Source organism: Microcaecilia unicolor, chromosome 3 (genome assembly GCF_901765095.1).
Source record: "Microcaecilia unicolor chromosome 3, aMicUni1.1, whole genome shotgun sequence".
Classification (NCBI taxonomy): Eukaryota; Metazoa; Chordata; class Amphibia; order Gymnophiona; family Siphonopidae; genus Microcaecilia; species Microcaecilia unicolor.
In genome coordinates, this window is record NC_044033.1 from 280,197,623 (window position 1) to 280,214,242 (window position 16,620).

The 16,620-nt window shown below is 47.1% G+C and overlaps 1 protein-coding gene across 1 annotated transcript in view; it reads left to right on the plus strand.

Moving 5' to 3' along the window:
- Positions 1-4,749: 4,749 nt before the first annotated feature.
- TARBP1 (TAR (HIV-1) RNA binding protein 1) overlaps positions 4,750-16,620 on the plus strand; it is a 919,966-nt gene continuing 908,095 nt past the window's right edge. Inside the window, exon 1 of the mRNA XM_030198123.1 lies at positions 4,750-6,047. Coding sequence (XP_030053983.1) covers positions 5,096-6,047 — 952 coding nt within the window. The 5' untranslated portion in view covers positions 4,750-5,095. The remainder of the gene's footprint in view (positions 6,048-16,620) is intronic.

Sequence of the window (16,620 nt, forward strand, 5' to 3'; positions counted from 1 at the left end):
ACAGACAGACAGTGGCAGGGAAGACCCCCCACGGAAGGACAACAGAGACACAGAAAGAAACTGGGCTGGAACCCAGAGAGAGGCTATGCAGTAGTGCAGCAGACACTTACTAACCTGACCTGGCCTAAGAGCATAACACTTATGCAAAGGCACTGACTGCAAGCACAGCACTTCCTTATGAAGGCTCTCACTGATGAGTCACCAGCAACAGGCCAGAAGCAGGAAGTACACTGACACACATAGGAAGTGAGCCCACAGGAAAGACAAGCAGGAGCCATCTTGGAAGCTGGCACAGAGCTGGTGGCAGCCATCTTAGATGCTGGCTCCCTAGAGAGGCATAGCCCACACAGGTGAGGTCTAGTGAAGCAATCAGCACAGAGACTAGAGACAAGACAAACACAAACACAGACAGAAGCCAGCAGAGCTGCTGACCCCCAGAAAGAAGGTAAGGCTGCAACCATGGAGAGAGTAGTGGATGCTTGGAATGCCCTCCCGCGGGAAGTGGTGGAAATGAAAACGGTAATGGAATTCAAACATGCGTGGGATAAGCATTAAGGAATCCTGTGCCGAAGGAATGGATCCTCAGGAGCTTAGTCAAGATCGGGAGGCGGGCCTGGTGGTTGGGAGGCGGGGATAGGGCTGGGCAGACTTATACGGTCTGTGCCAGAGCCGGTGGTGGGAAGCGGGACTGGTGGTTGGGAGGCGGGGATAGTGCTGGACAGACTTGTACGGTCTGTGCCAGAGCCGGGGTTGGGAGGCAGGGCTGGGGAGGTGAGGAAAGTGCTGGGCAGACTTATACGGTCTGTGCCTGTGCCAGTGGTTGGGAGGCGGGGATAGTGCGGGGCAGACTTATACGGTCTGTGCCCTGAAGAGCATAGGTACAAATCAAAGTAGGGTATACACAAAAAGCAGCAAATATGAGTTATCTTGTTGGGCAGACTGGATGTACCGTGCAGGTCTTTTTCTGCCGTCATCTACTATGTTACTATGTGGTCACGGCCACAGACGTGACAATGGTACATATCACCCAATCTCGCTTTAGCATTTCTTGTAAAATGGCTATGTTAGTTTGCTTCCTTTTTAATGCCTGGAGGATTCTAGTCCTCCTGGTAGGCGAATGGATCCCATCCACATTCAGGGAGAGTACTTTCACACTACCCAATACCACAATATGGTTGATGACAGCACTGAGTCCATATCTGTTACATTTCAATGGTGTGAAAGGCCTCCCATTTGGACCCCCCCCAGGTCATAAAGCTATATATGGGCAAAAATAAGGCATTAAAAGCAGTGGCACCAATACAAGACAGCAGTACACCAGGTGACAGCACGATCTGGTGCTCCCCCTATGAATATCTGTTAGGCCCAGCCTCCCCAACCCCCTGAAGCGAGTCCCAATCCTCACCCCCTACCCAAACAAATCCCCTCAAAGAACAGCAATATCATCCATAAAACCCCCACACTCACCACCTCAAACATGAGCCTTTCGCCATCCCATTAGCCGGGTAAATTTTCCAACAGGAACAAGGGCCCTCACTTGAGCATACAAGCACCTGACATTGGCACCCATGATGAAAGCCTCAGCAACCAGCCTGCGTTGTCGTCAGAGTCTCCCAAGAAAAAAAGCCCAAGTGCCCTTCACCTCGACTGGTATGAAAGATCAGTGCACACTTGGAAACATCCTCCAGATACCATGCTGAACCCCTGGGACACAAAAGTCCAGATGGACATTAGTCCCACAAGGCTGCTCCTCCTGCAGCCAGCAACCAAGTGACAGGAGTCACTGGAGATACTGGCGAGATCTGCTCAGTCATCAATGAGAATGCTTCCAGTAGCAAAAAAAAAATGCAGTAACAGAAAAGAGTCAATAGTTTTGCACACAGGTATCAGCCCTACTGCAACCGGTCTATAAATGCTTTCAGGTCATTAGGATCAGCAAAGAACAGGGTCTTATTCTCGGGTGTCACCTAAACCTTTACAGGGTATAGGAGAGGGAAACAGACCCCCTTGGTGAAAAGATGTCTGCAGTGCTGCCCCATCTGCTTCCGTTGTTCTGAGACTCTCGCTGAATAATCTTGAAACAGGAGAATCTTTGCTCCCTTGTACTCCGTTTGCCGTTTTGTACAATAAGCCTGCATAAGTACCTGGACCATAAGAGGCTGGGGCTTTTGCTCGCCATCTCTAAGAGTGCCTACGATGAACATGGTCCACCATCATCTCCTCAGCTGAGAGATTGAAGCCCATATGATTAGGGAACCATCTATATAAATAAAATCCCCCCTCAGACGTTCTGAAGCTCACTCCATCTGTCCTGCTCCTGTCCTCCTGGTAGGCTGGGCTATTTGGACTACTCACCCTCAGTCTCAGCCACACCCATCTGGGCCGTAGGCCACGCCCCCTCTGCACGTAAAAAGCACCCTCAACGTTCTAAAGCACACTCTGAGGCTTCAACAGTTTGTATGTTCGAAGCTCTGTAACCATTTTTAAGCACACTACATCTCTGCCCCGCCCTGACCTATCAGAGAAGGGAGGAGTGTCACAGCTGTACCGCTCTGACCTATCAAAGGGAACTGAAACAGGAAAAGGGAGGAGCGTCACACCGAATGACAGACCTATCAGAGGGAAGTCAAATAGAAGAACGGAGGAGCGTCAGAGGCCAAGGGGATGGCCGTATCTACGTCTCATAGGTTTCCTTGCTTTCTTTTCAGTATATTGCAGCTGCAGCCACTTAGGTAAGTCTAGCAAGCCTGTCAGCTACTGAATACAGAAAGCAAAAGATAGCATGTGGGAACTTGCTCCATTTTGTTCTCTGGAATGCAGTGATTATTATACAAATGGTCTTGCTTTCATTATTTTGGTAGGGGCTGCCTTCATGACTGTCCACAGTCCCCCCAGTCCTGACACCTGACAGGGGGGACAGGGAAGGACACTCACTGTCACACATACGCACTCGCACCCACTCTCTGTCACACACACTTGCACATTCTCACTCTCACACAGTCACTCTCACAGACACTCTCTCAAACATACACACTCTGCGCAAAACCTTGCTAGCGCCCGTTTCATTTCAGCCAGAAACGGGCCTTTTTTTACTAGTTTTTTAATGAAATCCCATACCTCCTTGTCCTCTACTCCTTCGAGCAAACCAATGACCTGGATTTTATTTCTCTGGCCTCTGGTTTTCTTGGTTGTCCATTGTTTGGAAGAGTTGGTTACACTGGGCCTCCACCGTCGCCAGTCTCGTTTCAGTGGAATCCACGTGGTCCTCCTGGCAGGATAATCTTCTCTTGGCCTGCTGCAGCCAAGAACTCTGCTGCTCCAGGTTCTCCTTAATATCGTCAGCTGATGCCTACAGCTTTGAGAATTGCTCATCACTGTTAGCTGTTTTGTAAGTTTGTGGACAGCTTCTTCATGCAAGGTAACTATCGGCAAGCTAGGCTGTGCCACTGCCATCTTGGGGCCTGTAGTGTGCATATAGTTCTTCACGGCCCAGGACGTCTTCACTGGCATACTGTGTCACGCCTGCACAAATGGAACCGCAGTTGGGTCCCCTGCTGCCCTGGAAAATCCCCTCAGTGAGACAGTAACTTTTAGCTGTGGGGGGGGGGGGGGGAGAAAGAGTCATAACCCAATTAAAACATGATTTTTGGCATACTTCGAATACAGCAGGGCTGACGGATGTCCGCTCAGCTAGGTAGCATCACATGACTCTCCCCCTTCCCCGAGTTCATTTTATTTTACTATGTATGTTTTTATGCCAGCCGTCTAGAATAATGAGAAGGTGCTGTTTATAAATTTTTAAAATAAAATATTTTATGCCACTTTTTTTTCATTTGCAAGGGGAATATGACACAAATATTTCCAGATTTAAAACCCAGACATACCTGAAACCCCCCCCCCCCTCAAACTTCTGGCCTTCAATCTCACCAGGAATGGCACAAGCGTATCTGACAACCTAAGTCAGGGTTTCCTAAACTGTGGGTTAGAACTCCAAATTAAGTGTTACAAAATCTGCACATAGGAACACGACCTGCTTGGACTTTCCATAGGTATGTAAGTATTGTGCAACCTCCGGTGGGTTACACAATTTTATTTGGTCAGATGATGGGGACATAGCCACCCAAAATAAGCACTGAGGCGAACTATCTGCTGTGCACCCCACCCCTGTAGTTCAGCATTTCCCCTCTCCCTATTACATGGCCAGCATCAGCATCTCCTCCACCTCACTTGGCCTGGCTACAAACACATGCTGTGTCTGACTCTCACCAACAGGAAATCTGCCCCTGGACTACAATGTCTGAACAGGGTCTGTGTTTACAGAGCTTACACAGCACCCCTTGTTATTTTGGATGGAAATGCCCAGAAAGAGGTAGGATGTGGCTTCACCAGTCCCTCTCACAACTTGTCACACTCACAAGCCATGTTGCCTTCTACCCATCTCTCCCAATTCTATCATCCTAGATGAACGCCTAGCCTGTTATGTGGCTGGGCAGACACTAGATCTCACTCTTTGGGATGCTCCATTCTCTGTACCTTTGATTTAAACAGGTCCTATATATGCCAGTAAGGTTCAGAAGTCCACAGACTACTTCAGAACTGTTTGGAACACATCAGCACAAGGTAGAATAGGTAATCAGAAACAAAGATACCAATATCATTCAGAGAGTACCCCACACAATATTTTTTTAATGTACAATTTATTCAGCAACATTCACGAGTTCTTACCGCGAAACAAGAAGAGGTAGGACAAATGACGTCATCACCGCGTCGCAGCCACGCACCCCTCCCCGCCGTCGCCATCCCCAAGTTCAGCAGAAGCTCCGTAGGAGTTTCTCCGTGCTTTTGAACAGTAGCAGCAAGATTGAATAGTCCTTTAAGAAACTGCGGCTAGACGTAATCCGTTCATATCCCTATTTTTAACTCGATAGATCGAAACATTTTACAGATCAACACAACACATTATACAGAAATTCTAAAGTTTTGTTTTTTTTTTTTTGTCGGCAGCTAGGAGAGTAGGTCGCCGGTGGGAAAGCGCGGGGCCTAAGGCGCACTGCTTACTGGGATAGACGGTTAGGTCACGCTTGGAAGACTGATCATGGAAGCTGTGCTCGCGGACGCACTTCTCGCGTACTGCCGGGATCCCTGCGCTCTGTTGTTGGAGCTGGGCACATGGGACTCAGGTGCTCCCATGCTGTCCGTTGCTGAAAAGCTAGAAACTCTCCACTTACTACTGCGACGGCTCTCCGAAGCGCCACCGCAGGCACTCTCTCGGCAAGAAGCTGGAGGCACGGCCACAAATGACTCCGAAAAACAAAGTGTCGATTGCTGGGCATTATTACGTAAAACTGCGAGGGAGCTTGCGCTTGGTCGCTGCTTACCGCTATTGCGCGAGGCCGGGTTGCAAGAGTTGGAGGGGCGGCGGGCGGCCAGGGCTGCCTGTGGGGTGTTGCGTCACTGCGCCGAACTCTGCGAGATCGAACTGGCCGTGCGCGTGGGTGGCGCCGCCGCGGCAGAGATGGAGGCGGCGCTCGTCGAAATGCTGGAGCACATTGAGGTAGGATCTCGCGTGGAGGCGGCATTTGAAGCCCTTGGGGCGGTAGTGCCTCTGCTCTGCGTCTCCGCGGAGACGGCTAAGACCCGAGCGGTGCTGGAGCGGGTTGCGCGGACAGCCTTAAGGTTGCTGCGGCAGGCACCACGGGAGGCAGAGGCGGTCGTGGCCGTCCGGCTCTTGCTGGTTTTAAGCCAGCATGGGGACACTCTGCAGCTAGTTTCTGATGGACTGCTAGGGGGGGAAGCGGAAAGTGGGAGCGACTGTGGTTACCTGAACCGGAGTCTCTTACTGTTAAGTGTTTTGCCCGAGCGGGTACTATGGCCATTGAGCACGAGGGATACGCAGCGTTACGGTTTCTTCTGGCAGCTAGTGCAGGAGGGTTTGACATCTGCTGATTGTTTGTCTCGTAAGAGGGCGCGACACCTACTGAGCAGAGCCCTGGAGGCGAATCTTCATTGCATGCTAATGGCTGAGGAGGAGCAGCGGCGTCTGCATGGTACGGCCCATACGCAAGTCTACTACTACTACTTAAAAGTCCTGCTCGTAGAGCATGTGGAGCCCGTTTTTCAGTAGTAACTAACGCTAAGAGGCAGAGAATCCCACTTACTCAGTTCGAGGAGGTGGATTTGTGCCAGTCTCATTCTTATACATTATGGTAATCAATAGAAATAAAACATGGAAAAAAAAATAAGGTGATACCTTTTTTATTGTACATAACTTAATACATTTCTTGTATTAAGTTATGTCCAATAAAAAAGGTATCATCTTATTTTCTTTTCCATGTTTTATTTTGTTTTATTTCTATTGATTACCTTTAAAAGTGGACTAACAAGGCTACCACACCTCTCTACTCATGATACATTATGGAACTTGCAGCACAGATTTCAGTGGGTTGAATTAGATACTACAAATCCCACACTGCTTTGGATGTAAGTTTAAAGCCAGGACTAGCCCAAATACTTTCCCTTCTGGAACTGGGTTACTTGGCAACTCTGAGGAAGTGTTATAGTAAAAGCACACACATGGCCAGGAAAATACACTGTTTAGAGCAGAGATGGTAGATTAACCCTCTGTTGTATTCCCTTGAATGTTTCTGTACAAGTATTTTTTTTCCCGTTTGGTGCCTGCAGGAGTGTGTTTGTTCTGTGTAATTTTATTTTGTTTGATACTCGATCAGGAGAGCATTTCCACAGTTAGTTTTTATGTTTGGTATTTTACAGTATACATGGATGCTTTCAGTATAGTTGGGAGAACCAGTCTATCTACTATGAGGAAATGCTAAAATGATAGGCAAATCATTGATTTTATTTATTTATTTATTTATTTTGGACATGGCATTGAATATCTAGGAATAATGGCAGTGGCAGCTAAAAAAAAAAAACGCTCATCACCACAGGCTGAATTTAGCAGCATAAAAAGTGCGTGGCAACAGGGTTGGATTTAGGACCGGCAAAGAATTTAGGAGCTTTGCACTGATTGCACTTGGCTCATAAAGCTAGCAAATGAATGGCAGGACTAAATTTATAAGGTGACTGAAGAGAGGGTACAAGAAAAAGCAATACTGGGCCTTCAGGTTGGAGAAATGCAGTTCTTTTATTGAGAAGTGACCCGACACGGGCCGTGTTTCGGCACTTGCCTCAGGGGTCAAAGCGTTCTTATGGATTTGATCACAATATATTGGAGTAAACCAGGTAATCAGGGTATTTTGCCCCATGCGTGGCAATTGTTAGTGTAGTCTTTCAGTAAAAGCTGTAGGTAAAAGAAACGCCAGTGCAGTTCCTTAACAAACTCTGTTGGTTAATTTTGGTGGTTCACCTGAAGGCCCAGTATTGCTTTTTCTTGTTCAGGACTAAATTTATAAGCATAATTTTTAAGCTCTAAATTAAGAATTTTCTGCTGGAAATAGGACGCTCATTTAGGAGCCTAATTTAGGCAGCATTATTTGAATATTAGGCCTAAAGAAAACTCTTTTATGAAATAAAATGGAGCATTAGAACTTTTAGGGCAAAATACAGCCAATGGGTCTCATTTTCAAAGCACTTAGACTTACAAAATTCCATAGGTTACTTTGTAACTTTTGTAAGTCTAAGTGCTTTGAAAATACGCCTCAATGTATAAAAGCTGAAAAGTGTAAAAAATATTGACCATCAGTCTCAGTATTTGTAGTGGCCTAACCTTAGTGCATAATAATATCACTGCTGAAAAATCTAATTCATAAGAATTCAAAGAATGTGTTCCATACACTGTGTGAGGTCTGCAAGTTACAGAAGGAGAATATGTCCAAAACATGATAGTTCTGTTCTCTGATAGCTGATCCATGAACTGAGCCATCTTTGGTGCTGCACAGAGCGAGGTGCAGTGGAAGAGAACAATATTTTTAGGGCAGGATTAAAAGCATAGAGAATCTAGGTTTGTTGTGCCTAGGACCCAGATAGGAGGAGCCCTTTCAGATATGCTAATTCAGTGGCTCCCAAGGGCAGTTTTTTGCTCTGGTGAACCAGTTGCTGTTTGAAAGAAAAGTTGGAAGTTGAGGGCGAGGGGACACATTCACTGCTTCTTGCAGAGGTCAGTGTTTTCCCTACTAGTTTAAAAACTGAATAAAGAAAAAAAATTCTTAATGATTGGACGAACTTCAGAAGTTTGGAATGATAACATCTTGAAATTAAATAATTCCAATTTTAAGTTTGAAACAAATATTAAAATATTGGGGGTTACAATGTCTAGCTCTTCATCTCCAGAATTAGATATAAATGCATTAATAAGGGAAACTTTCTTATGAAGAAATTGCGGAAAATTAGAAATATGTTCACGCCTCGGGCATTTGAATTGGGGGTCCAAAGCTTAATAGGGCAGCTTGACATTTGTCTAGGCTGTCTGAAATTTCGTCTAAAAAAATGACAGTACAAAATAATGCTGCTAGACTAATATTCTTGGAGGACAAGCAGGCTAATTTTCTCACATGTGGGTGACATGACCTGTGTTGCCTGGTGCGGAACATTAACAAGCTCTAAATGCCTTTAAGAGCTCATGCAGCTTCCCTACCATGAATGCACAAGTTCCCTCCCGTACACTACTAGAGTGTGGGATCAACAGTTTTTTTCCATCCACCATGAGGAGTGCATGCATTTCTGTCACGATCCTCAGTGTCTGTGAATTTGCCTTTTTGAGTGATTTGTACCTCTCTTGATTTTTCTGCGTGAGATTTGTGTTTTATAAAAAAATGACAAAAAAACATTTTTTTCCCTTTTCTCTACGTTTTCTTGGCATTGGCTCTGAATCAAAAGGGTTTAGTGCACACTTTTTCTTTGTAGTGTTGTTTCTTTATTTTGGCCTGTATCAGTCGTTCTCCAGAGAATTGAATTTTTATATATCAAATATTCAACTTTATTTAACTACAATATAAATGCAGTACATACCTTTATACAAGATATGATGAACTGTGTACAGGGGAATAATGAATATGAAAAACATTTGAGGATCATGTTCAACTTATGGATAAGTATAGGAAAGAACAAAGAGCCCTTAAAATCACCAAATTTAGAAGGGTTGAGTATGATTATACAAAAGGATACGTGCATAGTTGGATGGATAAGCAGCGGAAATTTAAGAAAGGGAAGGGTAATTCTAGATGGGTGAATTTTAAGATGTCGTGTAGTGATTCCTCAGGTGAGGATGATGTTAAACATAGTGGCGCCACCAATGCTAAACAAAATGATCATAGAAGTAAATCCACATTAAAACTATCTCATGAGCTACCTAGTTCTCTTTTACGATTATCTATTAAAACTATCTAATCTTATTTATTTATCACATTTGTACCCCACATTTTCCCCACCTATTTGCAGGTTCAATGTGGCTTACATCAAACCGTAGAGGCAATTGCCAATCCGGTGAATATACAGATACATTATAGTGTAGTGATCAGGAAGAATCAAAAGAACAGGGTATACATGGAAAAAGGAGGGAAGGGTAAGAGTGTCCAAAATGGTCCATTAATTTGCTGTGTTGCAGGATGTAGGGACTTAAGTTGGATCCATGGGGTAGGTCTATCCGAATATGAGCTTCCTAGTTCTTTTTTACGAGTATCCAATCAATCAGAGGAGGTGGTGGTGGAACAAAAAATGGACGAGTCCAGGACGGGAGCCAGACCCAAGAAAGTAAATCGAAAGTAAGTAACGTTAACATTTCCTCTGTTGAACTAACCCCTATTCAAGAGGAAGTGTTAAATAGGGGTTTATTGTTTACTAGCCGTTCAGCCCGTAAAAACGGGCTAGTATGGGGGGTCCTTCCCCCCCCCGGAGCTTCCGCCTTCCACCCGGTCGGGCCCTCGCTCCGCTGTTGAAACAGCGAGGGCACGCAGCACACAGCTCTGCTGAGCTGCCGTGGCCTTCCTTCTGCTCTGTCTGTGTCCCGCCCTCGTGTGACGTAACGTCGTCGAGGGCAGGACACAGGCAGAGAAGAAGAAGGAAGGCCGACGGCAGCTTAGCAGAGCTGTGTGCTGCGTGCCCTCGCTGTTTCAATAGTGGAGCGAGGGCCCGACCGGGGGGTGGGTGGCGGCGGCGACTCCGGATGGGGGGAGCGTTAGTGACGGCGGTGTCCCTCGCAAATGCTTAGTAGAGACCCTCTCTGTTCCACCCTCGTTTGACGCGGGGGCGGGGCAGAGAGGGTCTCTACTGCGCATTTGCGAGTGAGTACGACACTCGCCATTTATGTATATTGATTCCTATGATGCTTTTGCCACGAGGCAGGGGCTATATAGATTTTTTTAGGGATTTGCAGTTAACTACTACTACTACTTAACATTTCTAAAGGGCTACTAGACGTACACAGCGCTGTACACTTGACCATGAAGAGACAGTCCCTGCTCGACAGAGCTTACAATATAATTAGGACAGACAAACAGGACAAATAAGATATAAAGGAATATTAAAGCGAGGATGATAAATTAAGGGTTCTGAACAAGTGAATAAGGGTTAGGAGTTAAAAGCAGCATCAAAAAGGTGGGCTTTTAACTTAGATTTGAAGACAGCCAGAGATGGAGCTTGACGTACCGGCTCAGGAAGTATATTCCAGGCACACGGTGCAGCAAGATAAAAGGAACGGAGTCTGGAGTTAGCAGTGAAGGAGAAGGGTGCAGATAAGCGAGATTTACCCAGTGAACGGAGTTCCCGGGGAGGTTTGAACTGTATGCGGAAACGGATAGGAAGCCAGTGAAGTGACTTGAGGAGAGGGCTAATATGAGCATAACGACACTGGCGGTTAAGGGTGTTCTTTGGAGGTCAAAGGGGTCAGGAGCAGGAAGATTGATTTAAGACCAGCAAAAAATCTTGATGAGTTTCTCCCCCCCCCCCCCCCCCCGGTATCCTGGACGCTTCCATAGTGGCATTTCAGAGGCTAGTACTGAGGGATGTGACAGCAGTGGAGTGCAGCAGCATTAATAAAACAAATAACTTGTCTTTTGCCCAGCGGAAGAGCTTATAAGAAATAATGAACAATACTTCCATCATAGTTCAAAGGGCTGACAAAGGTGGTGCCATCTTGGTGATGGACCATAATAAATATGTACAAGAAGGTATTGGCCAGCTGCAACAAACTGAATATTACAGAGCCATTGATAATGATCCCACAAATGTGTTGGAAAAGGAAATAGCTGACTGTGCGGGCGCATTGGTAGTAGCTGGGATTTTATCACAGAAAGCTACTTTTTGTGTTGTCAGCATCCGAAGAGCCCATACATATGTTTCATCCCTAAAATTCATAAGTCCCTAGTTAATCCCCGGGGCAACCCATAGTATCTACAAGGGGCTCAGTTCTGGAGCCCCTGTCTCAGTATATTGATTTGATTCTAAGGGCTTGGGTAACCCGGGCGGATTCATATGTGAGGAACTCAATGCATTTCATTCAGTTGTTAGATGAGAAGGGGCCCGTAGGGACTCGCAATGTTCTATTGAATACTATGGATGTGGTGGCATTATACTCTTAATGTCCCGCAGGATTTGGCTTTGGATGTAGCTTGCCATTTTCAACAGGCAGCCATCCTAGTGGATAAGGTGGCCTTATTACGTACATTGCTAACCTATATTATTTGTAAAAATTATTTTGAATTTCAGCAAAAGTTTTTTTTTTGTTTTTTTTTTTAAATATATCCAAATCAGATGGGTAGCCATGGGGGCTACTGTCGCGCCATCAATCACATGCTTATACATGACTATATTCGAAGATAAATATGTTTATCCTTCTATGTATAATGACCACATCATTATGTGGAAACGCTTCATTGATGACATCATTTCCATTTGGAGGGGTACCAGAGAGATGCTTGAAGCCTTTATTGACTACATCAATTGGTGTGATCCCCATATCAGGTTTACTGTTAGTATACAGAATTCTGAAATTCAGTTTTTGGATGTTAAGATTGTGAAAACGTTAGATCACAAGTTTATTACTACTATTTACAGAAAGGAAACAGAAACACTATCTTGCTTTATTCTAGATATCACCCAGCGCTGAAAACCGATGGCGGCTAAATCCAAAAATTCTATGGTGCCAAAATAAAGACGGGGGGGTTCCCGTTGGTCAGTTCACGCGGCTTAGGCACCAGTGCTCGACAGTGCATGAATATAAATATTAGGCTAAATTGATGCAACATAGATTTATTGAGCCGGGTTACCCAGTTGGTGTAATCAGAAGGGCATATAAATGGGCGCTGCATGCGCAAAGGGATTGGCTCTTTTTGCCCAAAAATGTGTCAAGCATCAGCCCCTCGGTGTGTGTTATACCACATTCATTCAGGCTACAGCTATTGATAAAATAATTCATAAACATTGGGACGCATTAGCGGTTCACGCCGAATTACAAGAACGCCCAAGGGTCGCTTTATAAGCGCAGTGTAAATATGGGGGAGCTTTTGAACTGTAATTGTGATAATTTGAATGGGACCCATTCCCCTTGTGGCAATTGTGTGTTGTGCCTATTCAGTGACCGCTGATCACGTACTCATTCCGGCTTCAACGAAAAAATTTTTCTTTAAGCATAGCACCACATGTGAGACACAGCGGGTGGTGTACTGCGTAATATGCCCATGCTAATTATATTACATAGGGCAAACGAGCAGAAAGCTGAAACAGCGTATAGCTGAGCATTTAAGCTGCATAAAAAATGGGCATTTGGAAGCCCTACTAGTGGCCCACTGGCAGGAAGCAAATCATTCCGTAGAGGAGTTTCAATTCACATCATTAATTCATGTGACTCTGAGGTGAGATGGTGATGTCAGTGAAGCGTTGAGGATGCAAGAACAAAGGTTAATTTTCTCGTGGCGCACAGTGGTTCCCAATGGTTTAAATGTAGAGATTGAGTGGTAATTTTAATTGGCTGGTGTTCAATGAATTCCAATTAGGGGAAGTGGGTCCTGCTTATAAAATTCTAGCAAAGGTTGTTGGGGGTAATCTGGTTGTTGTACCAGAAGAGAAGGGGGCAGGATTTGGTTCCCCTCGGTAAGCAGCCCATGATTTAAGTTTCTTTATGTGAATGGATTGTTATTATATTGATAAGAATATGCTAGGCATTGATCAATATGTGCCTTTATTTGTTGAAGGATATTTTGTTCCTCCTGATGAAGAGATTGAAATACGGGTCTGTATTAAAAGGTATGTATTGCATTTATATTGTAGTTAAATAAAGTTGAATATTTGATATATACAAATTCAATTCTCTGGAGAACGATTGATATTGGTTATGAGAAAAACTCTGCTGTTAGTAAAAGTGTCCCCTTATTAGGGAATTATTAGTCTTTATTTTGGCACCATAGAATTTTTGGATTTAGCCGCCATCGGTTTTCAGCGCTGTGACCAGTACAGCTGAACTGTTTCAGGCAATGATACACATTCTTTGTGTATGCATTGTCTAGGGCCTGATCACCTCTACCAGTGTTCTTTGTCTTCGTATGAAGACAAGAACTCAACTGGCCCGAGCCACACACAGGCAAAATTTTGCAGTGCAGTTTGCACCTGTGCCATCGATTCCAGCATTGACTGTTTCAGTGGTGGAATCGCAGTTGGGTGTTGTACAGGCATCGAGTGTCCAAATGGCTGCTTCCATATCATCAAGCTGATCAATCCATAGACTGGTGGGTTGTGTCCATCTACCAGCAGGTGGAGATAGAGAGCAAACTTTTGCCTCCCTATATGTGGTCATGTGCTGCCGGAAACTCCTCAGTATGTTCTCTATCTCAGCAGGTGGTGGTCACACACAGCAGCAGCTCTGGCTAGGCCTCCAAGCCTAATTTTTAGGTTTTGTTGAGTGCCTGGGGTTGAGGGCTCTTTTGAGCAAGTGCAAACCTGGTGGTGCCAGGTCCCTCCTTTTCTCCCCCCTCCCGCTGGCTCCGTTTAAAAAAAAAAAAAAAAAATTTTTTAAACGTCCTTAAAGGCGTTTATTTCGACGTTTATTTAAACGTTCATTGCAGCTACTCACTGGGACACCAGTTCGTTACAGCTCGGAGCGGACAGCAGGTAATTTTTACCTTTTTATAGCGGGCAGGGGGTTCCCCGATTCTTCTCCTCGTGGCATATGGCGTCGGAGGGCGAGGGCGCAAAGGGTCGCTCCCCGGATCGCTTGAGCGCTTCTAGAGGGGATGCGGGGATCTTACAGCCTGATTCGCCCTTGTTGGGTGACAGTTTTGTGACCGATGAATGTCCCGGTCCTTCCTCCGGCGTGGCGGTTTTTCCCGCCATAAACGCCCATCCCCCGCTCCTCGCCTCCGCCATCTTGGCCGGCCACGCGGCTCGGACGGCTTCTTCGTGGGCCGCCCTTGAGGTTGGAGACATTAATGCCATGAACGCCCTTAATTTGGGCGACGGCACAAAGCGGCTAAAGTTAAGCGCCGTTCTTCCCGCGCGGCTCCTTCGCGGAGTGTCGCGCCGGACGCCATTTTGGATGCGCAGCATGTCTCTCCCCCGCTCTTGCGAGCGCCGGTTGAGGGTGCGTCTAGGGCTGTTGCCCAGGCTGCGGAAGTGCACAGTCTGGGGGGTTTCTCCCCCGAGTTTGTTTTGCTGCTGCATCAGGCTTTCCTCATGCAAAACGCTGCCCCTGCTCCCTCGTCTGGTAAAGAGGTTGAGGTTCCCAGAGGTAAACACCCTCGGGTTGAATCCCAGGCCTTGGAGGACTTTGTCTCCTCCGATGTAGATGAGGGCAGCGTGTCTGAGGTCTCCCAACGGTCCTTTGCGGATTCCTTGGAGGAGACGGATCCCCGCTCGGATGGAGCGGATGACCCCTCTGCAGCGGCTCTTTAGCTCAGAGGATTTGCCCAACCTGTTAGTGCAGGCCATGGGCATTTTGAAGATTTCCTCTCCGGAGGGCGTCTCTCCCTCAGCCCCTGTTGGCTCCGCCATTATGCTGGGGACGAAGCGCCCGCCTAGAACCTTCCACATGCATGATGCCATGCACTCCTTAATTTCGGCTCAATGGGATGTCCCGGAAGCGAGCCTTAAAGTGGCTAGGGCTATGTCCCGCCGCTATCCTTTGCCTGAAGGTGAACGTGAGGCCTTTCTGTGGCCTACCGTGGATTCTTTAATCACTGCGGTGACTAAGAAAACGGCGTTACCAGTGGAAGGTGGCACGGCCCTAAAGGATGCCCAAGACAGAGGATTGGAGGCGGCCTTAAGGTCGTCCTTTGAGGCGGCTGCTTTAAGTTTGCAGGCCTCAGTTTGCGGCTCCTATGTGGCCAGGGCGTGCCTGACTATGGTGCAGCGGGCTTCCCCCTCGGATCATTCCTTGAGGGCTGTTTGGCCGGCCCTGGAATCGGGCTTAGCCTATTTGGCAGACTTGCTGTATGATGTCTTGAGAGCCTCAGCTAAAGGCATGGCTCAGACAATCTCTGCGCGGCGGTGGCTTTGGCTGAAACATTGGTCTGCTGACCATGCCTCTAAATCCCGCCTGGCTAGATTGCCTTTTAAAGGCAAGCTGCTCTTTGGGGTCGAGTTGGACAAAATCGTGACCGATCTCGGCACGTCTAAGGGCAAGAAGTTACCAGAGGTCAGGGCTCGGGCTAGTACTCGCCCTGGTACCTCCAGAGGACGGGCTCAGGAAGCCCGTCGGTACCGCCCGGGCAGGTCGGGCTCCTCTGCCCTCTCTTCCTTCAAGAGGAACTTCTCCCCCAAGCAGCATTCCTTTCGCAGAGACCGCCGTCCCGGAGGTGCTCCCTCCGGTCCTCCCCCAGGGTCTCGTACCCAATGACGGGGCCTTGGTCCACGCCTCAGTGCAGATTGGAGGACGGCTGTCCTCGTTTATGGGCGAGTGGACCACAATAACTTCAGACGCTTGAGTGCTGGAAGTCATCAGAGACGGCTACAAGCTAGAGTTCTGCCGACCCTTAAAAGACGGGTTTGTACTCTCTCCCTGCAAGTCTCCGGTCAAAGCTGTGGCAGTGCAGCAGACCTTGGACAATCTGTTCCGCCTGGGGGCGGTCGTTCCGGTGCCAGAGAATCAGCCTGGCAAGGGACGTTACTCCTTTTTCTTTGTGATTCCAAAGCAAGGAGGTTCTGTACGGCCTATCCTCGACCTCAAGGGGTCCATTGGGCCTTGAAAGTTCGGCACTTTCGCATGGAGACCCTCCGCTCTGTTATAGCGGCAGTGAAGGCAGGAGAGTTCCTGGCATCCTTGGACTTCAAGGACGCGTACTTGCATATTCCCATCTGGCCTCCTCATCAACGCTTTTTGCGTTTTGCAGTACTGGCCGACACTTCCAGTTCAGAGCCCTCCCGTTCGGGTTGGCTACTGCTCCGCGGACCTTCTCCAAAGTAATGGTGGTCATCGCGGCCTTCCTGTGGAAGGAAGGAGTTCAAGTCCATTCTTATCTGGACGACTGGTTGATCCAAGCCCCTCTTATGCAGAGTGCGGCAAAGCTGTGAACCGGGTGGTTGCTCTTTGAGCTCCCTGAGGTGGATCATCAACTGGGAGAAAAGCCAGCTGCGCCCGACTCAGTCCCTGGAGCATCTGGGAGTTCGATTCGACACCCAAGTGGGCAGAGTGTTCCTGCCAGACAATTGGATTGTCAAGCTCAGGCTCAGGTGGAC